At 42.3% G+C, this 24,911-nt stretch overlaps 1 protein-coding gene across 5 annotated transcripts in view; it reads right to left on the reverse strand.

The window, feature by feature from the left end:
* The window catches only part of ANP32E (acidic nuclear phosphoprotein 32 family member E), a 44,077-nt gene that overhangs the window by 10,782 nt on the left and 8,384 nt on the right, over nt 1-24,911 (reverse strand). The window contains exons 2-5 of one of the 5 annotated variants that reach the window (XM_049095883.1): nt 10,365-10,539; nt 2,805-2,954; nt 1,919-2,041; nt 1,021-1,186 (exon numbers count right to left, since the gene is read on the reverse strand). In XM_049095883.1, coding sequence (XP_048951840.1) covers nt 1,021-1,186; nt 1,919-2,041; nt 2,805-2,954; nt 10,365-10,490 — 565 coding nt within the window. In that variant the 5' untranslated portion in view covers nt 10,491-10,539. Of the gene's footprint in view, nt 1-1,020; nt 1,187-1,918; nt 2,042-2,804; nt 2,955-3,221; nt 3,246-4,488; nt 4,786-5,605; nt 6,036-10,364; nt 10,540-24,911 lie in introns of those variants that run through there. The other 4 variants (XM_025453156.3, XM_049095885.1, XM_049095884.1 and 1 more) reach the window with 4 other exon arrangements.

A 24,911-nucleotide genomic window follows, 5' to 3' on the forward strand; every position in this document is an offset into this window, starting at 1 on the left:
TCTAATATTGTTTGTCCATCAGATTTCTTTTTATAGTAAAAATGATTTTCAACCAAGAGTAATCAGTGTCCCATTACTAACAACAGCCATTCCATCATCTGATCTGTTAGTCACCCACTTATCCAATCATATATATTCACTACCTAATTCTAGAACGTTTCCATCACCTCCCCTCTCCCTCTCAAAAAAAACCCAGTCATTAACAGTCACTCCCCATTCTCCTCTCACCCAGCCCTGGCAACCATTATCCTACTTTCTGTTTCTATGGATTTGCCTATTCTGGACATTTCATACAAATGGAGTCATACAAAATGTGGCCTTTTGTGTCTGGCTTCTTTTACTTCATAGAATGATTTCAATGCAAGAGCATGTATCAGTGCTTCATTCATTCTTATGACTGAATCAATAATGTTTCACTGTATGGATATATCACATTTTGTTTCTCCATCAGTCGATAGGCCATTTGGGTTGTTTCTATTTCTTGACTATTATGGATAACACTACAAGAAATGATTCCTTTAAAAAAAAAAAAAGTACTATTTTAAAAGTTGCCACTTTTACTAGGTGGTCATTAAACAAGTTCATACAGATACAAAATTTCAGAGCTTGAGGGCGCCCAGGTGGCTCAGTCAGTTGGGCATCTGCCTTCAGCTCTGATCATGATCCTGGGGTCCTGGGATTGAGCCCCACATGGGATTCCCTGCTCAATGGGGAGCCTGCTTCTCCCTCTCCCTCTGCCACTTCCTCTGCTTGTGCTCTCTCTTGTTCTCTCTCTCAAATAAAATCCTTAAAAAAAAAAATTTCACATAGCTTGATAGCATAATAATCATTAAATTCCCCAAAGCTATCAGCAATCTAAAATAAGAAATACAGGATTAGGGCTGTGGGTTTTGTAATTTTTCTTGTTTTACATCTTTTTTTTTTTTTTTTTTTTTTTTTTTTATCACCTAAATATCCAGGCCCAATCTAACTTGCCTGGCTAGGCTGGAGCCTGTATTTATAAGCATTAAGAATGATTACCCTCATCATCCTCCTCTTCTGAATCTGGTGCTTCGTTATCCTCCTGATCAAATCCATCTAAGTATGTGATTTGCTGCAGCAGTTCGAAGATACTTTCTCTGTAATCTTCCAGGTTTGTGATCTCACAGTTAAACAAGTCAAGACTTTTCAAATTTTTAAGATTTTGCTGGAAAAGTAAAAAGTTAAAGCTTACATTTCAAGATTTTAAATATTATGTTATTTCTTTTTATTTCATGGACCTGAAAACATATATTAAAAGAATGATTTTTGGATTTTTCAAATTTTATAAAGAAGGGTTATCGTATCAATTCTCTTTATGAGGACCTGCATGTAAACTCCACAAGAATAGGAAGTTTATTTTGTTCACCACTGTATTTCCAACACCTGGCTTAGAGTCTTCCTGTAGTAGCCACTCAATATATTTTGTTGACCATATATGTGCATAAATAGGCAACAATAATAATGTGGTTAGCTTTAAACCCAGTCAAGCTTATTGTCAACAATTTCAACCTCCTGCCAAGCTTTTTTAAAATCAGAACAACAATTTTCTGAGTTTCACTTCATCTCATTCCAGGAAACAAAGAAGCAAATAATAAAATTAAATTAAATTAAATTAAATTAAATCAAGAAAGAAGGAAAAAGAATAGAATTTAAGAAAATACTGGGAAGTTTAAAACCAGATATTCAACTCATGAGGTTATTAATAAAATAAATTTCTCAGAGATTTAAAAATTTATCTGAATGGTTTACTCTAAAAGAAGAGAAGGCAGATCCTTTTAAAAACGTATAAGAAATTCAGAAGTTTCAAAGAGTGAAATATAAATCAGTGAAGATAAAAACACTAGCAAATCTCAGAAAATCAACCAAAAAAGAGCAAGTCCAGAGACTTTCCACTCACCAGAGCTTCTACTGTACTGAGATCTTTGATTTTATTTCCACTCAGATTGAGGTAAGTAAGATTTGGACATTTCTCTGCCAGGACTTCCAAACCACCAGAAATTATATTGTCACTAAGTTCCAACTATATATTCAACATGGAGAAAAAACAAACAATGGTGAAGGCTTAGGGCAGATCGGATTATTTTTTAAGTTTTTTATTTATTTAAGTAATCTCTACACTCTATATGGAGCTCAAACCCAATGCCAAGATCAAGAGTCACACATTCTTCCAACTGAGCCAGCCAGGCGCCCCCAGTTTTTTAAAATATATCAATTTGAAGAAGAAATGTTACAAATTATTAGTTTCCAAATTCCTACCTATAATCACCAAATAATGTATTGGAACCCCTATATAATAAGCTTCTACCCCAAATTTGGTTCCAGTTGGGTTATAGGTAGATTTTATGTTTCAGAGAAAAACATTTAGTAGATATTAAATCCAAATTCATGGGGCACCTGGGTGGCTCAGGGGTTGAGCATCTGCCTTCAGCTCAGGTTGTGATCCCGGGGTCCTGGGATCCAGTCCCAAATCAGGCTCCTCACGGGGAGCCTGCTTCTCCCTCTGCCTGTGTCTCTGCCTCTCTCTGTCTCTCATGAATAAACAAATAATTTTAAAAAATAAATAAATCCACATTCATGTCATAAAGCAATTTCACTATTATGTTTAAATTTCTAAAAGCAGTATTAGAGCTGATTCTAAAATCCTGCATAACCCATTCTCTTATCTCTAGAAATTCAGAAACTTCTAATTAGAAGGCAGATCGGTTGTTTCATTTGGCCAAAACCTAGACATGTTAGCCCTCGGCATCAAAATTATGATGATTTCACACTTAATACCAACTTACCTTTCGAAGTTTATTTAAGCTGGGCAGTCGGGCCAGTGAACTTAGTTCCACATTAGCCATACTCAGAAACTCTAGTTTTTTAAAAGTATCATTCAGGCCTTCAATTTCCCCATTGACACACAGGCAATTATCAAGGACTAACTCTGTCACCTGTAAGATAGAAAATGAATGATTATGTTGCAGTCTGTTTAGCAAAAGACGGGTCAAGACAACTGGCAATGTGAATATTAAAACCACTAATTCCCTTACACAGATCCCTTCCATTCACTCCTCCCTAACCAAAAACTGAAATACAATCTAAAGTCATCATTATAAGTTAATCTTTTAAATTTAAACTTAAACCAAAAGTTCAATGCCTGCTCACAACACTGACGCATAAAAAATAAAACTTCGAAAAAGGTCCCATGTGAAACTTACTTCTGCCCCTAATAAGGATTCACAACATCAAGGCATATATTTATGCAGTGAAGGGCTGCAGAGGCTACTGGGATAGGATTCAAGTGAGCTGCCCCAAAACAGCAGGGAGAAGAAAGGAAACTATTTTATTCACATTTCAAGTTTAAACCCCCTTATCTTTGCTTGATAAATGCCACCACAACTCAAAAATACTTTTGTTACCCTTCTGAAGAAATGCTCGAAAGCTCATTCTGAGAAAGCTGGCTTTCAGAGGTATTTGTTCTTAATAGCAGGGCCTAGCAATGTCACTCGGGACAATACATCATTGACAAAATGTTATTTCTCTGTAACACCCTGGTAGCATTTTTGTAGACTTCTCCTCATTGGGGGAGGGGGGGGGGGAAGAAGCATCCTCCTATCAGGTCAAACAACAAAACTTGCTGGTGTGGACCTAAGAGGACTTAATCCTAAGGGGGAGACAGGAGACCCTGGATATCTACTCCCAGTGCAAAAAAATATGTTTGAGGATTTTGAGAGCTAAAAATTAACAAGGAGCAATGCCCCCTTCTCTATTTCAATATGACTTTGACATAATTATTTTAGAGACCAGAGAAGGACTATGATCTGTTTAGAGTTAAGGAAGCCAAGGTCCAGAGCGTAAGAATGCCTTGGCTACCGTCACACAGTATAACAGAGCTATGCTTCCACTCTAAGTCTTCTGACTCCTAGTCCAGCTGAGCGGAGGAGAGAGAGGGCCACTAGATTTGGTGTCAGAAAACCAGTTCTTCCACTTGAGTAAATAATTTCACTGCCCTGGGACTCCATTTACTAATTTGGATTCTAGAACAATACAATCTACCTTACAAGTCTGTCCGAAGTAGAAAGGTAAATAACAAACACAAAAAGCGTTCTGTAAACTGTAAAGAGCTATACAAATATAAGAGACCGTTATTACACCACAGGGGAGGAAGGGGAGGCTGCAAAAAGACAACGAACGTCTGGCACTCCCCAAAATTGTAAAGGAAATTACTACGGGTAGGGTAGGTAAACGGAAGGGGGCATGCGGGGCAGCAAATTCACTTTTCCAAACCCCAGACACACAAAAGTATTCTAAATGTGTGCTTCTGAAAGGCAGTGTTTGATCTTGTTTTCCTGAAGCCCCCAAAGAAGTAGGCCCTAGAAAACTCCCAGCTCTCTCTGGGATGATAGCAGCACTGTTTCCTCCTCCCTGCCCTTTGCCAATTCCAGGGAAACGAAGGCTTAAAAAAATAAATAAGTGCATGAAGACCTCGGGTGCCCAGTCCGCCGCACATCCCAGCAGCAGACCCGCTCGCCTCCAGCACTGGTGTGCACAGCACCGCCCCACCCCTGCGAAAACAGCCCGATCCCTGCTATTCCGCTCCCAGTGTTTGTTTCGGGGGCCGCAGTCACCGAGACCCTCGCCGCTCTCGCCGCCCGCCGCCCCGACCCGCGGGAAAACGCACGCGGGGCGGGGGCTCCGCCGGGGAAGCGGGGTCGCCTGGCCTCGGGCGGGGAGGGCTGGGCCAGCCCGGGAGGCGCCCTCGACCGGGAGGCGGAAACGCCTGGTCCGACCCCCCAGAAGTTGACCGCTACCAGCCTCACGTGGCCCCTCCCAGCCCGTCTCTTTAACTAAGGCGACAGCGGCAGGAGCGCATCATTTCGCTTCGCCGAATCCATCTTTAAAGCACAGAACTACTACGACCCATGTGTTGAGTTTTGTGACACCTCCTCCTCCCGGGCTCCAATTCGGAGTTGCGGCCGCGACGACATGACACGCCGAATACCGTCCCAGCGCGGGGGGGACCAAGAGGATTCCGCCCCGCGCGCCCTCCCCGCCTCGGTCCCAGGACTCGGAGGCCGCGGGGGCGCCGACCGCCGACCTCATCCTCCGCAGGGGACCCCGGCCGGCGCGCCGGACACCCGGGGCCTCGAGACCGGGGCACACCCCCCGCCCCTAAGAAGAAAGGAGGAGTTGGCAGCATCGCAGAAAAGTTGGACTAACTTCTCAGGCGACGACGGCTGCGGCAGGGGCGAGTGGGACTGGGGGTCGCGCCCACGCCGCCTGCCCCAGCGCAGGACAGAACCAAAGAGCGGCCCCCCGGCACCCGTCCCGCCCCTCCAGGCCGGGACTCCGACTCGAGGACAAGCTGCGGAGGCTAAGCCCCCAGGCACACACAAAAACGCCCCTAGAAACTTCAAACCCTTCGCCATTTTAAATAGAAGATTTTAATGATTTTACACTTAAAATTAAATATTCCCCACTAACCCTAACCCGAGTCGGGGGTTCATTCATGACCCCTCCCCGCACAGCCACCGGGACCCCCAGAACCCGACCCTCCGAATCCAGGTCTGGCGGGGAAGGGGAGGGGGCTGAGTCATCTCACCTCCTCCGGGGCTCTGTTCCTTAACTCCAGGTTAATCCTCTTCTTCATCTCCATGTCCTCCTCCTGCTCGGCTGCTACTACTCCTTCCCTGACCCTTTCCTGCCTTTCCCACTACCCCCAACCCTTAAATTGTAAAAGATCTGGAAATGAATGAAAAGAAACGCAAATATAAACGCCCACTACCTCCAGATAGGTGTGGGGGAGAAAGAAGAGAATAGCAAATGGAGTCCAAGGAGTTGGGACTCTTAAGTCGGCCGCCCCCACCTCCTCGTCCACACACTCGCGCGCACTCACACGCACGCACAAACACGCACACACACGCGCGCGCGCGCGCACACACACACGCACGCCACAGTTCCTTCCCCTTCAATGGCTGCTCGTTGACTGAGCCTCCATGACACGGCACCGCCAACCCCCTGGCCTACACTCCGCCCCCCTCCCTAATGTACTGGTTCCTTCTCCAGCATCGCGCTGTCTCATTGGGCTGCGTGAATGTCCGTCAGCCTGCAGGGTGGGCCTGAACCCGGAGCGCCATGCCTATTGGCTGCGACCGAGCGCGCAGTTAACTCCGATAGGTCAGGGAGGGTGTTCGTCCTGGGGAAAGGATTTTGAATCCCAGTAGCCCCCCTCCTTTTCTTTGTGTGATTGGCGCGCTTTCCCCAGGCGTTCGGAAGGTTTTGATGCCTGCTGGATTTGCTTTTTCTGTTTTGTTTTTAGTGTGAGAGGGAGGGAGAAAGCATCCATCCTTCTTCTGTGTCCAGGTCGCAGGACTGATCATTTGGCACACAGCATGCACCGGTTCTTGGCAGTTTTAAAGCACCTTGTGGCCGAGATGCACAGCAACGTGCACATGATTTAAACGTGCACAGGAGCTTTCCTGGCCCTGCCCTGCTGGGGACAGGCTTCTGCTGCAGAACCAGAGCCGAGATAAAAATAGTATTTTAATTTGCAACATGAAGGACTGAACACTTTTGAAAACAGTTGGGTGAAGTGTATAAGTTAGGCACCTTTAAACAAAACTACCCTGGAGGATTTGTTACTGAGGTAATTGTTGCTGTAATAAACACTAAGACATTGGAGGAAAAACAGTGCTGGACTAATGAAAATCAAACATCAATTCGCATAGAATTGGTACTGAAATGCCTCTCCTTTCTAATTTCCCTTTGGTTGGTTTCCATGGATATCTGTAGGTTAAACGTGCTTTTAAAAGACTGAATGTGGGGATACAAAAGAGTGAGATAAGAATTTTTTTTAATTTTGTCTTAAGAGTCTAACTTCTTAGTTCTTGCTTAAATTTGTCCTTTTCATTCCCTTACACTATTCTCAAGATAAATACCAAAAAAAAAAAAAAAAAACTAAATAATTTCGAGAAGAAAGTGAGTGAATTAGTCCAAACCTCAGAGTGGAGTGCTTGTTTACTATTTTTTCAGTTTCTCGGGTTAGAGACTAGGGTTTCAAACAGACTCACCACTCACCACTTTACCACCGCGCCCCTCCTCCTCCCACATAGGCACACAATTCTTCAATTAGGCTTACATTTAAAATGTAAACACTTCGTAGTTAGCATGTGAAATACTTTAAAGGAAAACAAAATAGTGATTGTCTTCTTCTGGAGAAGTGTTTCCTTTGTATTCTTGAAAAGCAAATTTTGTGAAGATGAATACAGAGGGGAAGAGGGAGAGCTTTTGGGAAAAAAATGACATCTCTGGGGGGTAATTTGGCATTAGTTAAGTTTGTTTTAACACAGGCTAAAGGAAGCCAGGATGATATGAAAAAACAGATTGAGGAAGAGGTTTTTTGTTTTTTTGTTTGTTTGTTTGTTTTTTAAGAAAGGAAGGGATAAAAGATTGAGGGGAAAGAGGTGAGAGGGATCGTCTACCAAAGTAGTGAAAGAAACTGAGGGATAGGTTAAAAAAAAAAAAAAGTGAATTCAGGGGAAAAATGCATGGAAGCCAAAGAGTTTCAAGGAATAGATGATTATTGAGGTTAAATGGTGGGACTTTTATATCAGAACACATTAGATGGAATGGGAGACTATGTTGGAAATAAGGAATGTGAGGAAAGGCCATGAATTCATTTTACCACTGGATAATAGCTTCAGAAAGTACACTGTAGACAGGGATCCACCAAAGGGAGCCTTCCCCACCCGTGGCTCTCACTCTCATGTCATCTCTCAATGTGCCTTACTTCAATACCTTGAAACCAGATCTTTCTAGTCTTAATCAAGGAGCCAGGATAAGAGGCTGGGGGAAGAAAGATTCTCCAGAGGGCTGCTGTATAGAAAGAAAGATGCCTGGGAAGAGGTTGGCTGAAGAACATTACCAGACTAGGAGATGGGTATATGATACTAAAAGAAGGATGAAAAAATAAGAGTCAGGAGAAAAGCCAAATTCATGAACTAGAACATGCTTTAAGCTGAAGTAATGAGGCAGAGTTTATTTTATTTTATTTTTTATTTATTTATGATAGTCACAGAGAGAGAGAGAGAGGCAGAGACATAGGCAGAGGGAGAAGCAGGCTCCATGCACCGGGAGCCCGACATGGGATTCGATCCCGGGTCTCCAGGATTGAGCCCTGGGCCAAAGGCAGGCGCTAAACCACTGCGCCACCCAGGGATCCCCAGAGTTTATTTTAAATGGTAGAATGAAAAGTGAAGTTATCAGGAGGTAGATGAAAGCAAAGGAGCAAGGAAGGGAATGAATTAGAGGGTGGCTCCAACACTCCTCTAATCCACAAATAAGAAGTATGCATCAGGATATTATTTAACTCAACATGCCTTTAGTGTTCAACAACTAAACTTGTTTTCTGCTGCTGAATATCTTCTGTTGCCCCTCTAGATCTACTCTTCCCCCTTCTCCACCCTGCCCTGTGACTCAAAACCCACAGAGTCCTATGACTTCTGGGTTTGGTCCGTGGGAGAGGGCACTGGCAGGAGATTGGAAGTCTGGAGGACTGACATTGGAGTATTTAGCCCCCATCTCCTTCATGCCAAGTCGTTACAAGAAGGCTGTGTCTCTCTACCAAAAGCCACAAATCCTGTGGTGACCACAATGGTGTACCACCCAGATTTTCCTTCAGGAAGGTAGGACTTATTCCCTCTAGAATCTTGAGTAAATCAAGCATGACTATTGTTTTAAACTACTCAGTTTTGAGGTGATTTATTACAATGGATAACTAAACAAGGGTATACCCAAGGTCCTAAGAATAGTAATTTTTTAAAAGATTTTTATTTATTTACTCATGAGAGACACAGAAAGAAGGTAGAGACACAGGCAAAGGGAGAAGCAGGCTCCGTGCAGGGAGCCCAATGTGGGACTCGATTCCAGAACTCCAGGATCATGCCCTGAGCCGAAGGCAGACACTCAACCGCTGAGCCACCCAGGCATCCCAAGATTAGTAATTTGTAAAGATGAATCTCAAATCCAGTTCCTATGATCAAAGTTAAAATCTTTTTCCATTGGCACCTGGGTGGTTCAGTTGGTTAAGTGTCTGCCTTCTGCTCAGGTCATGATCCCAGAGTACTGGGATAGAGGAGCCCCGTTGGACTCCCTGCTCAGCAGGAAGTTGGCTTTTCCCTCTCCCTCTGTCTGCTTGTTCTCTTTCTGTTTCTCTCACTCGCTCGCTCTGTCAAATAAATAAATAAAATCTTTTTTTAAAAAATCATTTTCCAAAGGGGACCATTATAATCCTGTTTAATTCGTAGTTGCACAAAATGTTCTGCTCCCTGAAACATCATTCTTATGCCCTACTGATGCCCAAAATGCCACAAATAGATATTCTGTTATGATGCCTGTTAAGATACAAAAACTCCAGGGTAACTAATAAGTAAACTTGATTATTCTATTAAGCCTTAGTTGAAGATACTTATCAGATTTTTTTTTAGAAAAGATTTTCTTAACACTATGAATACTATAATTGAGCTACCCTACATTTTCCAAGAATAAATAATTTTTTAAAGATTTTATTTTATTTATTCATAAGAGTCACAGAGAGAGAGAGAGAGAGGCAGAGACACAGAGGGAGAATCAGGCTCCATGCAGGGAGCCAGATGTGGGACTTGATCCTGGAACCCCAGGATCACGCCCTGGGCCAAAGGCAGGCGCTAAACCACTGAACCACCCAGGGATCCCTGGAATAAATAAATTAAAGATATTTATTTATTTATTTATTTATTTATTTATTTATTTATTTGAGAGAGAGCACAAGCAGGAAGAGGGGCAGAGGGAGAGGGAGAAGCAGACTCCCCACTGTGCAGGGAGATCCACAGGGGTCCTCCATCCCAGGATCCTGGGATCATGACCTAAGCTGAAGACAGACACTTAACTGACTGAGCCACCCCAGGCACTCCATTCTTTCTTTAATTTGGGATCCTTTTCACTTTAAGGATTGTTAGTAAATGCTGAAGTGGGAAGCATATATATTATTACAGTACATTTTTTATTATTGCTCTGTGAAAGCAAAATTTGATGGAATATCTACAAAAATTTAAAATTTGTGCTTGAGATATTTTAGTTTGAGTCACCTCTTTATATGTTAACATTATGCAACCTAGTTTTAACATTAACCAAAGTCAAACAAAATTGTCAGAGTAAGTCTCCCAAAAATAAATACATATTGCAATAGCAAATACAAATGATTTAGAGATTTTGCAATCTAAGAATTATTGCATCACTGTATTCACCTAGTAGCACAAGTAATAAATAGTTGTCTTAAAAGAAATTTGTAACCCTGGCAACAAAATTACTTTCAAAACACTAACCTGAAACCTCTGTTTAAGAGGCAGAGAATTCGGGCAGCCCAGGTGGCTCAGTGGTTTAGCACCACCTTCAGCCCAGGGCCTGATCCTGGAGACCTGGCATCGAGTCCTGCGTCGGGCTCCCTGCATGGAGCCTGCTTCTCCCTCTCTCTCTCTCTCTCTCAGTCATGAATAAAATCTTAAAAAAAAAAAAAAAAAAAAAAAGAGGCAGAGAATTTAATATACATATTTACTTTCATTTCTTACCAAACCTTACTAAAATAACTTCGAAAGAATAATACCTAAGCCCAAATTTGTAACTGTGTGGAGATGGATGTTAATTACATACATGGTAAGTATTTCACAAATATACAAATATTATATTATATTATATTATATTATATTATATCATATTAGGCACCTAAAAGTAGTATCATATTGCATATCAATTATATCTCAAAAAAATTTTTTAAAGACCTAACCCAAAAGATAGAGTGAGGAAAGAAAGGAAAGCTGAGAGAGTTCAACAAAATCTTAGCATCTATAAAGTGATGTACCATGTAGTTCAGAAATGCTTCCTTACTCCTGATGTCTTACTTCTTGTGAAAAAGTTCAGGCAGTAGGACTGGGCCTCTCTTATTCCTTTATTCACCCACTCTAAGTGGAGTGTTCCACCCTGTTCCATCCTCCTTGCTCTTGGAAGAGGAAGTCTTTGTCAGACACGTAATTCTGCTTTGCTCCTCCATGGGGAAGTAGGCCTCAGTCCAGGCTGTCTGGTTCTGGGCACAATTAGCAGGCCCATAAACTCTCATACTAAAGTACACTTCCGGGGCACCTGGGTGGCTCACTTGGTTACACATCTGCCTTCAGCTCAGGTTATGGTCCCAGGGTCCTGGGATGGAGCCTCGTGTCTCATCAGGCTCCCTGCTCACCATGGAGTCTACTTCTCCCTCTCAGTCTGCCCCTCCCTCCACTCTCTTTCTCTCAAATAAATAAACAAAATCTAAAAAAAAGAAAAGAAAGAAAGAAAGAAAGAAAGAAAGAAAGAAAGAGAGAGAAGAAAGAAAGAAAGAAAGGAGAAAGACAAAGTACACCTCCAATTTAGCCTCCCACAGTGATAAAGTCGATATGTTTACCTTCATATTTGCCTGTTGCTTTATCTCTCAACTTGTTCAGCACCCCTGCATGAAGCAGGAATGCCATTATTGGGATCCCCTTCAGAGATCCCAGTAGAGTAGAAGTGATCATCTTAGAAGAGAGGAGAAAGCTGAAACCTAACTGCCTGCCAGAGATTGAGAGACAAACTGATTTACAGTAGAACCACACAAAAAGGGACGCCTGCGTGGCTCAGTGGTGGAGCACCTGCCCCTGGGTCAGGGCGTGATCCTCGGTCTCAGGATCGAGTCCCACATCGGGCTCCCTGCCTGGAGCCTGCTTCTCCCTCTGCCTACGTCTCTGCCTTTCTCTCTCTGTGTCTTTCATGAATAAATAAATAAAATCATAAAAAAAAAAAGAACCACACAAAAAATTCTGAATTTGGAAGCACAATGAACCTTTGAAGATAAGGGAAGGGTAGGGCTAAAACAGATTTGGTTGAAGTTCATATTAAAACCAACTGAATTGGGATCCCTGGGTGGCGCAGCGGTTTAGCGCCTGCCTTTGGCCCAGGGCGCGATCCTGGAGACCCGGGATCAAATCCCACGTCGGGCTCCCGGTGCATGGAGCCTGCTTCTCCCTCTGCCTATGTCTCTACCTCTCTCTCTATCTCTGTGTGACTATCATAAATAAATAAAAATTTAAAAAAAAATAAAAAAATAAAACCAACTGAATTCTTTCCCAACTCTGACCCACAGAAGTCAAAATAAGGTATTCTAGACTCAGAAACACCTGTAATGCAAATTGGCAGGAAAAGCAAAAATCTCAATTTCAAACAGTAAGAATTCTCCCCAACAAACCAATACCTTTCTCTCCTCTATTCATCATACAATTGGGTACACAATTGGGTGCTTCTCCCTCTGCCCTTTACCCCGCTCATGCTCTCTCTCTTGCTCTCTCTCATAAATAAATAAATAAATAAATAAATAAATAAATAAATAAATAAATAAATAAAACACTTAAAAAAATAGGGGCAGGGATCCCTGGGTGGCGCAGCAGTTTAGCGCCTGCCTTTGGCCCAGGGCGCGATCCTGGAGACCCAGGATCGAATCCCACGTCGGGCTCCCGGTGCATGGAGCCTGCTTCTCCCTCTGCCTATGTCTCTGCCTCTCTCTCTCTCTATCTCTGTGTGACTATCATAAATAAATAAAAATAAAAAAACAAAAACAAAAACAAAAACAAAAAAAAAAAATAGGGGCACTGGGTGGCACAGTGGTTGAGCGTCTGCCTACAGCTCAGGGCATGATCCCGGGTCTGGGGAGGAGTCCTGCATCAGGCTCCCTTCATGGAGCCTGCTTTCCCCTCTGCCTATGTCTCTGCCTCTCTGTGACTCTCATGAATAAATAAATTTCTTTAAATCTTTTAAAATTTTAAAAAATCTTTTAAAAATAAAAATAAATGTGTATAAGAAGAGAAATATAGACTGGCTTAGCTCTGAGTAAATATTGATGATAATCTAAAAGCTGATTTAGCTAACATTATGATTCAATAATTAATCACCAGAGAAATGCAAATCAAATGAGATCAATGAGATATCTCACACCTGTCAAATGGCTAAAATCAAAAAGGTAAGAAATAACAAGTGTTAGGGAGGATGTGGAGAAAAAAGAACCCTCATGAACTGTTGGTAGAAATGCAAATTGACGTGGAAAACAGTATGGAGGCCTCTCAAAAAATTAAAAATCAGGGCACCTGGGTGGCTCAGTTGGTTAAGCATCTGCTTTCGGCTCACGTCATTATTTCAGGGTCCTGAGATCAAGCCCCACATTGGGCTGCCTGCTCAACTAGGAGTCTGCTTCTCCCTCTCCTTCTGCTCCCCCCTCCCAGCTCATGCATGCTCTTGCTCTCTCTCTCTGAAATAAATAAATATTGGGTATGTACCCAATGAAAACAGAAACACTAATTCAACAAGATATATGCACCCCTATGTTTACAGTATTATTTACAATAGCCAAAATATGGAGGCAATCGAAGTATCCATCCACGGATAAAGAAGTTGTGGTGTATGTGGTATATAACACAATGTAATAGTTTTCATCCATAAAAAAGAATGAGATCTTGCTATCTACGACAACATGGATGGGCCTGGAAGGTATAATGCTAAACGAAATGTCAGACAGAGAACGAATACCATTTGATGACTTCACTCATACATGGAATTCTAGAAATAAAACAAATGAACAAATGAAGAAGAGACCCCAAAAAACAGACTATTTTTTGGTTCCCAAATTTTATTCAAGAACTCATATAAAATATTGCAGATAAATGAGGGTTTTTTTAAAGATTTTATTTATTTATTTACTTATTTGAGAGAGAAAGAGCACAGAGGGAGAGGGAGAAATAGACTCCCCACTGAGCAGAAAGCCCAGGCTCTACGTATGTGGGGCTCAAGCCATGGAGTGGGGGGGTCTCAATGCATGCAGTAGAAAAGTGAATCATCAATGAGGGAGGTGGCATGTGGAGCTCTGTGGATGCGGGTCTCCATCTCAGGATGCTGAGATCATGACCTGAGCCAAACATGGTAGCTTAACCTACTGAGGCACCCAGGCACCTCTCCGGATACATGAATAAATAAATAAAATCTTTTTTTTTTAAAAAGGGTAAACTTCAGAACTTCTTTTTTTTGCCGCCCTTCCCCATAAGCTTTTCCTTTTTTTTCTTTTTTTCTTTATTTATTTTATTTATTCATGATAGAGAGCGAGAGAGAGAGGCAGAGACACAGGAGGAGGGAGAAGCAGGCTCCATGCCGGAAGCCCGACTTGGGACTCGATCCCGGGACTCCAGGATCATGCCCGGGGCCAAAGGCAGGCGCTAAACCGCTGAGCCACCCAGGGATCCCCCCCAACAAGCTTTTCCACGGGCACCAGGGTGGCAGTGGAGGCAGAAAGGGAGGTGGGTGCACTATGCGGAGGCAAAGAGCCCACAAAACAACAACAACAACAACAACAAAAAAAAAAAACGCAGAGATGTAAATGCAGAGAACAAACTCATGGTTTCCAAAGGGGATGTGGGTGGAGAGATTGGTGAAATAGGTGAAGGGGATTAATAATAACACACTTACCTTGATGAACACAGTAATGTACAGAATTGTTGAATCACTGTATTATACATCTAAAACTAGCAGAGCACTTTTATGTTAATTATACTTCAATAAAAAATATTATATAATAACTATATCAGGAGGATAGGGTAGAACTATATGTTGGGGAGTAACACATGATGATGTAAATCCTCATCTTTTGTAGTTGGAAGTTAATAGATAATAATACCTGGGGCCCCTGGATGGCTCAGTTGGTTAAGTGTGGACTCTTGATCTCAGCTCAGGTCTTGATCTCAGGGTGGTGAGTTCGGGCCTTGTATTGGGCTCCATGCTGGGCATGGAGCCCACAAGAAAAAGGAGGAGGAGGAGGAGGAGGAAGAAGAAGAAGAAGAAGGAGGAGGAGAAAAATCTAAAACTGAAAAATCAAGAAATAGCAGTACGAACATGTTTTTGAAAATTTGGAGTTCTAGAGTGTAATGATTTTTTTATTCTCATCAAACATTTGTTTTAGTGGGACTCAAAATTCTGTGACAGATTTTTGGTCAAGTCCTTTACAAATAAAAAGTACTGGGCAGCCCAGGTGGCTCAGCGGTTTAGCGCCACCTTCAGCCAAGTGTGTGATCCTGGGGACCAGGAATCGAGTCCTGCGTCGGGCTTCCTGCGTGGAGCCTGTTTCTCCCTCTGCCTGTGTCTCTGCCTCTCTCTGTGTGTCTTTCACGAATAAATAAATAAAATCCTTTTTTTAAGTACTGATTTTATTTTTAAAGATTTTTAAATTTATTTATTTGAGAAAGAGACAACACAAGTAGGTGGGAAGGGCCAGAAAGAGAGGGAGAAGCAGGCTCCCCGCTGAGCAGGGAGCCTGACAGGGGCTCAATCCCAGGACCCTGGGATCATGACCTGCGATGAAGGCAGACACTTAACCGACTGAGCCACCCAGGGGCCCCTAAAAAAGTACTGATTTTATAATTTTTTTTTTTTTATGATAGTCACACACACAGAGAGAGAGAGAGAGAGGCAGAGACATAGGCAGAGGGAGAAGCAGGCTCCATGCCGGGAGCCTGACGTGGGATTCGATCCTGGGTCTCCAGGATCGCGCCCTGGTCCAAAGGCAGGCGCTAAACCGCTGCGCCACCCAGGGATCCCAAAGTACTGATTTTAAAAACTAATAACTTAAAAGTGCCGCACACATGCAAAACAAACAAACAAACAAACAAAAAACGGTCCACAAAACATTCTCCCTTCCTTTTGAAGGTTTTACAATGCATTGTTATCATTAACCAGTCTTTTACTGTTAAACTTAAATGGCCAATTGACACAAACATTTCTGAGACCGTTCTTCCACCACTGATTAAGAATGGGATAGCAGATCAACAAACGAGGAGTTGGTTCTTTGAAAGAATTAATAAGATAGATAAACCATTAGCCAGCCTTATTAAAAACAAAAGAGAAAAGACTCTAATTAATAAAATCACCAATGAAAAAGGAGAGATCACAACCAATACCAAGGAAATACAAACGATTTTAAAAACATATTATGAGCAGCTATACACCAATAAATTAGGCAATCTAGAAGAAATGGATGCATTTCTGGAAAACCACAAACTACCAAACTGGAACAGGAAAAAATAGAAAACCTGAACAGGCTGATAGCCGGGGAGGAAATTGAAGCAGTCTTCGAAAACCTCCCAAGACACAAAAATCCAGGGCCAGATGACTTCCCAGGGGAATTCTATCAAACATTTAAAGAAGAAACCATACCTATTGTACTAAAGCTGTTCAGAAAGATAGAAAGAGATGGAAAACTCCCAAACTCGTTATATGAGGCCAGCATCACCTTAATTCCAAAACCAGACAAGGACCCCACCAAAAAGGAGAATTATAGACCAATATCCCTGATGAACACAGATGCAAAAATTCTCAACAAGATACTAGCCAATAGGATCCAACAGTACATGAAGAAGATTATTCACCATGACCAAGTGGAATTTATCCCCGGGATGCAAGGCTGGTTCAACACTCGTAAAACAATCAATGTGATAGATTATATCAACAAGAGAAAAAACAAGAACCATATGATCCTCTCAATAGATGCAGAGAAAGCATTTGACAAAATACAGCATCCATTCCTGATCAAAACTTTCAGAGTGGCTGAGTGAAGTAAGTCAATCGGAGAAGGACAAACATTATATGTTCTCATTCATTTGGGGAATATAAATAATAGTGAAAGGGAATATAAGGGAAGGGAGAAGAAATGTGTGGAAAATATCAGAAAGGGAGACAGAACGTAAAGACTGCTAACTCTGGGAAATGAACTAGGGGTGGTAGAAGGGGAGGAGGGCGGGGGGTGGGAGTGAATGGGTGACGGGCACTGGGGGTTATTCTGTATGTTAGTAAATTGAACACCAATAAAAAATAAAATAAAATTGGCATGTAAGAATTGAGTATAAAATTTAAAAAAAAACTTTCAGAGTGCAGGGATAGAGGGAACATTCCTCAGCATCTTAAAAGCCATGTACAGTCGGTAGAGCATGAGACTCTTAAAAGCCATGTACAAAAAGCCCACAGCAAATATCATTCTTAATGGGGAAACACTGGGAGCCTTTCCCCTAAGATCAGAACACGACAGGGATGTCCACTCTCACCACTGCTATTCAACATAGTATTAGAAGTCCTAGCCTCAGCAATCCGGCAACAAAAAGAAATAAAAGGCATTCAAACTGGCAAAGAAGAAGTCAAACTCTCCCTCTTCACAGATGACATGATACTGTACATAGAAAACCCAAAAGCCTCCACCCCAAGATTGCTAGAACTCATACAGCAATTCGGCAGTGTGGCAGGATACAAAATCAATGCCCAGAAATCAGTGGCATTTCTATACACTAACAATGAGACTGAAGAAAGAGAAATTAAGGAGTCAATCATATTTACAGTTGCACCCCAAAGCATTAGATACCTAGGAATAAACCTAACCAAAGAGGTAAAGGATCTATACCCTAAAAACTACAGAACACTTCTGAAAGAAATTGAGGAAGACACAAAGAGATGGAAAAAATATTCCATGCTCATGGATTGGAAGAATTAATATTGTGAAAATGTCCATGCTACCCAGGGCAATTGACACATTTAATGCAATCCCTATCAAAATACCATGGACTGGGCAGCCCGGGTGGCTTAGTGGTTTAGCGCCGCCTTCAGTCCAGGTCGTGATCCTGGAGACCCTGGATCGAGTCCCATGTCGGGCTTCCTGCATGAGGCCTGCTTCTCCCTCTCTCTGCCTGTGTCTCTGCCTCTCTCCCTCTCTCTGTCTCTCACGAATAAATAAATAAAATCTTTTAAAAAAATACCATGGACTTTCTTCAGAGAGTTGGAACAAATCATCTTAAGATTTGTGTGAAATCAGAAAAGACCCCAAATAGCCAGGGGAATATTGAAAAAGAAAACCAGAGCCGGGGGCATCACAATGCTAGCTTCCAGGTTGTACTACAAAGCTGTGATCATCAAGACAGTATGGTACTGGCACAAAAACAGACACATAGATCAGTGGAACAGAATAGAGAACCCAGAAGTGGACCCTCAACTTTATAGTCAACTAATATTCAATAAAGCAGGAAAGACCATCCCCTGGAAAAAGGACAGTCTCTTCAATAAATGGTGCTGGGAAAATTGGATAGCCACGTGCAGAAGAATGAAACTAGACTATTCTCTTACACCATACACAAAGATAAACCAAAATGGATGAGATATCTAAATGTGAGACAAGAATCCATCAAAATCCTAGAGGAGAGGGCAGCCCTGGTGGTGCAGCGGTTTAGTGCTGCCTGCAGCCCAGGGTGTGATCCTGGAGACCCTGGATCGAGTCCCATGTCGGGCTCTCTGTATGATGCCTGCTTCTCCCTCTGCCTGTGTCTCTGCCCCTCTCTCTGTCTCTATGAATAAATAAATAAAATCTTTAAAAAAAAATCCTAGAGGAGAACACAGGCAACACCCTTTTTGAACTTGGCCACAGCAATTTCTTGCAAGATACATCTATGAAGGCAAGGGAAACTAAAGCAAAAATGAATTATTGGGACTTAAGATAAAAAGCTTCTGCACAGCAAAAGAAACAGTCAAGGAAACTGAAAGATAACGTACAGAATGGGAGAAGATGTTTACAAATGACGTATCAGATAAAGGGCTAGTGTCCAAGATTTATAAAGAACTTATTAAACTCAACAGCAAAGAAACAATCCAATCATGAAATGGGCAAAAGACATGAACAGAAATTTCACAGAAGAAGACACAGACATGGCCAAAAAGCACATGAGAAAATGCAAATGCTCCGCATCACTTGCCATCATGGAAATACAAATCAAAACCACAATGAGATCCCACCTCACACCATTGAGAATGGTGAAAATTAAGACAGGAAACAACAAATGTTGGAGAGGATGTGGAGAAAGGGGAACCCTCTTGCACTGTTGGTGGAAATGTGAACTGGTGCAGCCACTCTGGAAAACTGTGTGGAGGTTCCTCAAAGAGTTAAAAATAGAACTGCCTCATGACCCAGCAATTGCACTGCTGGGGATTTACCCAAAGATACAGATGCAGTGAAACGGCAGGACACCTGCACCCCAATGTTTATAGTAGCAATCTCCACAATAGCCAAACTGCGAAGGAGCCTCGGTGTCCATCGAAAGATGAATGGATAAAGAAGATGTGGTTTATGTATCCAATGGAATATTACTCAGCCATAAGAAACGACAAATACCCACCATTTGCTTTGACATGAATGGAACTGGAGGGTATTATGCTGAGTGAAGTAAGTCAATTGGAGAAGGACAAACATTATATGGTCTCATTCATTTGGGGAATATAAAAAAAATAGTGAAAGGGAATAAAGGGGAAAGAAGAGAAAATGAGTGAAAATACCAGTGAGGGTGACAGAACATGAGAGACTCCTAACTCTGGGAAACGAACAAGGGGTAGTGGAAAGGGAGGTGGGAGGGGGTTTGGGGTAACTGGGTGGCAGGACTGAGGGGGGCACTTGACAGGATGAGCACTGGGTGTTATGCTATATGTTGGCAAATTAACTATAATAATATATACAAAAAATGGAGTGGCAGGATGCCTGGGTGGCTCAGTGGTTGAGCCTCTGCCTTTCAGCTTAGGGGGTGATCCTGGAATCCCAGGATCAAGTTCCACTTCTGGCTCCCTGCAGAGAGCCTGCTTCTCCCTCTGCCTATGTTTCTGCCTTTACTTATGAATAAGTAAATAAAATCTTAAAAAAAAAAAAAAAAGAATGGGTGGCAGGTATTAGGGATACTTTTTAACCTTCAGAGCTTTATGGGCAGACTCAGTGACCTTGCCAGCTCCAGCTGCCTTCTTGTCCTCTACTTTGATGAGACCCACAGCAACCGTCTGTCTCATGTCATAAACAGCAAAATGGCCCAGAGGAGGATAGTCAGAAAAGCTCTCAACACACATAGGCTTGCCAGGAACCATATCAATAATGGCAGCATCCCCAGATTTCAAGAACTTGGGACCATCTTCCAGCTTTTTTTTTTTTTTTTTTTTTTTTTTTTTTTTTTCCAGCTTTTTTCCAGAACGATGATCTATCTTCTCCTTCAGCTCAGCAAACTTGCAAGCTATGTGAGCTGTGTGACAATCCAGCACAGGCGCCTATCCAGCACTGATTTGGCCTGGATGGTTCAGGATAATCACCTGAGCTGTGAAGCCAGCGGCTTCCTTTAGTGGGTCATTTTTGCTGTCACCAGTCACATTGCCACAATGCATATCTTTAACAGTTATGTTCTTTTTTATTTTAAGATTTTATTCATTCATAGAGACACAGAGAGAGAGAGACAGAGACACAGGCAGAGGGAGAAGCAGGCTCCATGCAGGGAGCCTGACGTGGGACTTGATCCCAGGGAGGTCCCGCTAAACTGCTGCACCACAGGGGCTGCCCAGTTATGTTCTTTTTTTAAAAATATTTTATTTGGGCAGCCCCGGTGGCGCAGCGGTTTAGCGCCGCCTGCAGCCCGGGGTGTGATCCTGGAGACCCAGGATCGAATCCCATATCTGGCTCCTTGCATGGAACCTGCTTCTCCCTCTGCCTGTGCCTCTACCTCTCTCTCTGTGTCTCTCATGAATAAATAAATAAAATCTTTTAAAAAAAATATTTTATTTATTCACAAGAGACACAGATAAAGAGGCAGAGACACAGGCAGAGGGAGAACCAGGCTTGCGGGACACAGGCAGAGGGAGAACCAGGCTTGCGGGGAGCCTGATGCAGAACTTGATCCCAGGACCCCAGCATCATGACCTGAGCTAAACACTCAACCACTGAGCCACCCAGGTGCCCCAATACCACCAATTTTGTAAACGTCCTGGAGAGGCAGATACAGGGCTTGTCAGTGGGACAAATTGGTGGCAGAATGCAATCCAGAGCTTCAAGCAGTGTGTTCCACTAGCATTCTCATCTTTACGGTTGACTTTCCATCCCTTGAACCAAGGCATGTTGGCACTTGGCTCCAGCACGTTGTCACTATTCCAATCAGAAATTGGCACAAATGGGGCAGCCCGGGTGGCTCGAGGTTTGGCGCCGCCTTCAGCCCAGGGCCTGATCCTGGAGAACCGGGTTGGAGTCTCACATCGGGCTTCCTGCATGGAGCCTGCTTCTCCTTCTCTCTCTCTCTCTCTCGAATAAATAAATAAAATCTTAAAAAAAAAAAAGGAAAAGAAATTGGCACAAATGCTACTGTGTCAGGGTTGCAGCCAATTTTCTTAATGTAGGTGCTGACATCCTTAACAATTTCCTTGTATTTCTTCTGGCTGTATCCTTGTATTTCTTCTTTCTGGGTGGCTTATAGAATCTATTTTTTCAACACCAGCAACCAGTTGTTTTACACCCAGTGTGTAAACCAGAAGGGCATGTTCACGGGTCTTGCCCATTCTTACAGATACCTGCTTCAAATTCACCAACACCAGCAGCACCAATCAGGACAGCACAGTCAGCCTAAGATGTGCCTGTAGTGGTGTTTTTGATAAAATCTCTGTCCTGGGGCATCACTGAGGGTCACATAATACTTTCTGTTCTCGAATTTCCACAAGGAGGTATCAATGGTGATACCACACTCACATTCAGCTTTCAGTTTATAGAAGACCCAAGCATATGTAAAGGAGTCCTTTCCCATATCAGCAGCCTCCTCAAAATTTTTGAATAGTTCTTTTGTCGATCTCACCAGAGTTGTAGATCAGATGACCAGTCGTGGTAGACTTGCCCAAATCTACATGTCCAATGACAATGATGTTGATGTGACTCTTTCCTTTCCCGTTTTGGTTTAGGTTTAGTAGTGGTTTTCATGACACTTGCGTTCTGGTGCCAAACCCATTGTGAAAAAGTGAGTGTTATGACTTTTATCAATCTATTTGGCTTTTTAAATTATGTACCTGTACTGCTTTGATAAAATTAAAAATTAAATTTAAAATCAATATGAGATATGGGCAGCTAGGTGGCTCAGTCAGTTAAGTGTCCGACATTGATTTCAGCTCATGTCATGATCTCATGATCATGAGATCAAGCCTGCCATTGGGCTCTGAGTAGGCATGGAGCCTGCTTAAGATTCTCTCTCTTCCAGGGCACCTAGGTGACTCAGTGGTTGAGCGTCTGCCTTTGGCTTAGGTCGTGATCCCGGGGTCCTGAGATCGAGTCCTGCATCGGACTCCCCTTGGGAAGCCTGCTTCTCCCTCTGCCTCTGTCTCTGTTTCTCTTCCTGTGTCTCTCATGAATAAGTAAATAAATAAATAAAATCTTTAAAAAAAAAGATTCTCTCCCTCTGCCCCTCCCCCCTTTCCTCTCTAGAAAATAATAATAATAATAAGCTAACAACTGACTTGTGGACCTTCTACAAAGACAAGAAAATATATTGAGTGTTTCAGCTGTCTTTAAGCCAATATATGCTTTTCTTATTCTGTACTAAAAGACAAGAATATACATACATTTTGTTATGGAGAAGTTTAGCATGCCAAAGCCAAACCTACTACAAGATAGAGAGCTCATTCAACGCACAATGCCTGTTGACAGGATTTTGGTATATTCTTCTGCCATGTATTTCAATAAGTATGTTCTCTTGTTTATTTCTTAATACAGTTTAGATTTTTGCCAAGGCTGTGTTTGGGTTTCCATTTAACTTTAGTTCAATCACATCAATAGCTTCCACAAAATAAAAACAAAGTCTTTGTAACCCAAGAGTTAAATGCAATCCTACTGAAATATATTGAAATTTGATAGAAGCTGGGTGACTGGTGCAATGTGGTCCATTTAATTCACTGCTTGGTTATTTGAGCTGTTTTGACAGGTAGTATTTTGGGTTAGGATAAATTATTTTGCTGTTATTATTTCTTACAAAATGATGGATTTACTTTCAATATGTATCTTTTTTATTTGCTGTTTTGTTTTTGTGCCTTTTTTGTTTCTCATTTGTTGTTTCAATGTTGTCTTTGAAGAGCTTGCTACACTCACCAATGTAGACTTCCTCATCTGTAAACCAAAATTTCCTCCAATTGAATGGATCTCAGGCAGCCTGAGTGGCTCAGGCTCAGCGGTTTAGCACTGCCTTCAGCCCAGGGCCTGATCCTGGAGACCTGGGATCGAGTCCCATGTCAGGCTCCCTGCATGGAGCCTGCTTCTCCCTCTGCCTGTGTCTCTGCCTCTCTCTCTCTCTCTCTCTTTCTGTGTGTCTCTCATGAATAAATAAATACATTTTTTTAAAGATTTTAAAAAATTGTTTTACTGAGTTTTACTGGGGGTGCCTGGGTGACTCAGTTGGTTTAGTGTTTGCCTTCAGCTCAGGTCATCTCAGGTCCTCTGATCATTTTTTAAAGAGACCTATGTCTCTGCCTCTTTCTGTGTGTCTCTCATGAATCAATAAAAATACATACATTGGGACGCCTGGGTGGCTCAGTGATTGAGTATCTGCCTTCGGCTCAGGTCATGATCCCGGGATCCTGGGATCAAGTCCTACATTGGCTCCCCCCAAGGAGCCTGCTTATCCCTCTGCCTATGTCTCTGCCTTTTTCTGAGTCTCATGAATAAATAAAACATTTTTTTAATCTTAAAAAAAAAAAAAGAAAAACAATATGACCCCTATGACAGACAGTTGAGCCATTTCTTATAAAGTTAAACATACACTTACCATACAGCCCAGCACAGTGTGTTCACTACTCCCACTCAAGAACAATTAAAAAAATAGATTCATTCAAAAACCTGTACTCAAATGTTTATGGTGGTTTGATTCTTGGTTGCTAAAACCTAGAAACAACCCACACGTTCTTCAACTGGTAAATGAATAAACAAACTGTGGTACTTCCAGAGAGTGAGAAAACCTCAGCAATAAAATGCAACAAATTTCTGATATGCAACCACATGAATGAATGCTAAGTGAAAGAAGCCAGACTCAAAAGACTACATACTGTATAATTTCATACATAAAACATTCTGGGAAAGGCAAAATTATAGGGTCAGAAAACTGATCAGTAGTTACCAAAGGATGCGTGTGGGAAGAGAAGCTGATTACAAAGGGCACAAGGGAATTATGGTGTGGCAGGGGGGATGAACTGGTCTGTATCTTGATTATGATGGTGGTTACATGGCTGTATGCATTTGTCAAAACACATAGAACTGTACACTAACAAGGATGAGTTTTACTGGGGGTACCTGGGTGACTCAGTTGGTTTAGTGTTTGCCTTCAGCTCAGGTCATCTCAGGGTCCTCTGATCAAGCCCTATATCGGGCTCCCTGCTCAGCAGGGAGTCGGCTTCTCCCTCTCGCTCTGCCTCTCCCCGCTGCTTGCACTCTCTCTCTCTCAAATAAAATCTTTTTTTTAAAGGATGAATTTTACTGTCTGTAAGTTATACCCCTATAAACCTGACTTTAAAAAAAAGATTGGGGGGCGCCTCGGTGGTACAGTTGTTTAAGCACCCCATTCTTGGTTTCTGCTCAGGTCCTGATCTCAGAGTCCTGAGATGAAGCCTCACATCACGCTCCAATCTCAGCTTGGAGTCAGCTAAAGACTCTCTCTCCCTCTTCCTTTTCCCCTCCCCTGACCATGTGCGTGTGTATGCACATGCTCACATACACTCCCTCTCTCTCTCTCTGAAATAAATAAAGAAGTCTTTTTTTTAAAAAGGGTTGAGTTTGAACTTTTTCATAATAGAAAGTTAAAAGAAAGTCCACAGACCCTCTTGCAATTCTAGGAAACAATTGGACAATGTGTAAATATATATGAACAAGACCATTCTCATTAAAGTATGTTACAGATAAAAACAGAAAGAAAAAAAAAACCTCTAACAATCCCAAGGCAGAGATGTGATTAAATATATCAGGTTATTTCTAC

The sequence above is a fragment of the Canis lupus genome, chromosome 17 (genome assembly GCF_003254725.2).
Source record: "Canis lupus dingo isolate Sandy chromosome 17, ASM325472v2, whole genome shotgun sequence".
Taxonomy (NCBI): Eukaryota; Metazoa; Chordata; class Mammalia; order Carnivora; family Canidae; genus Canis; species Canis lupus.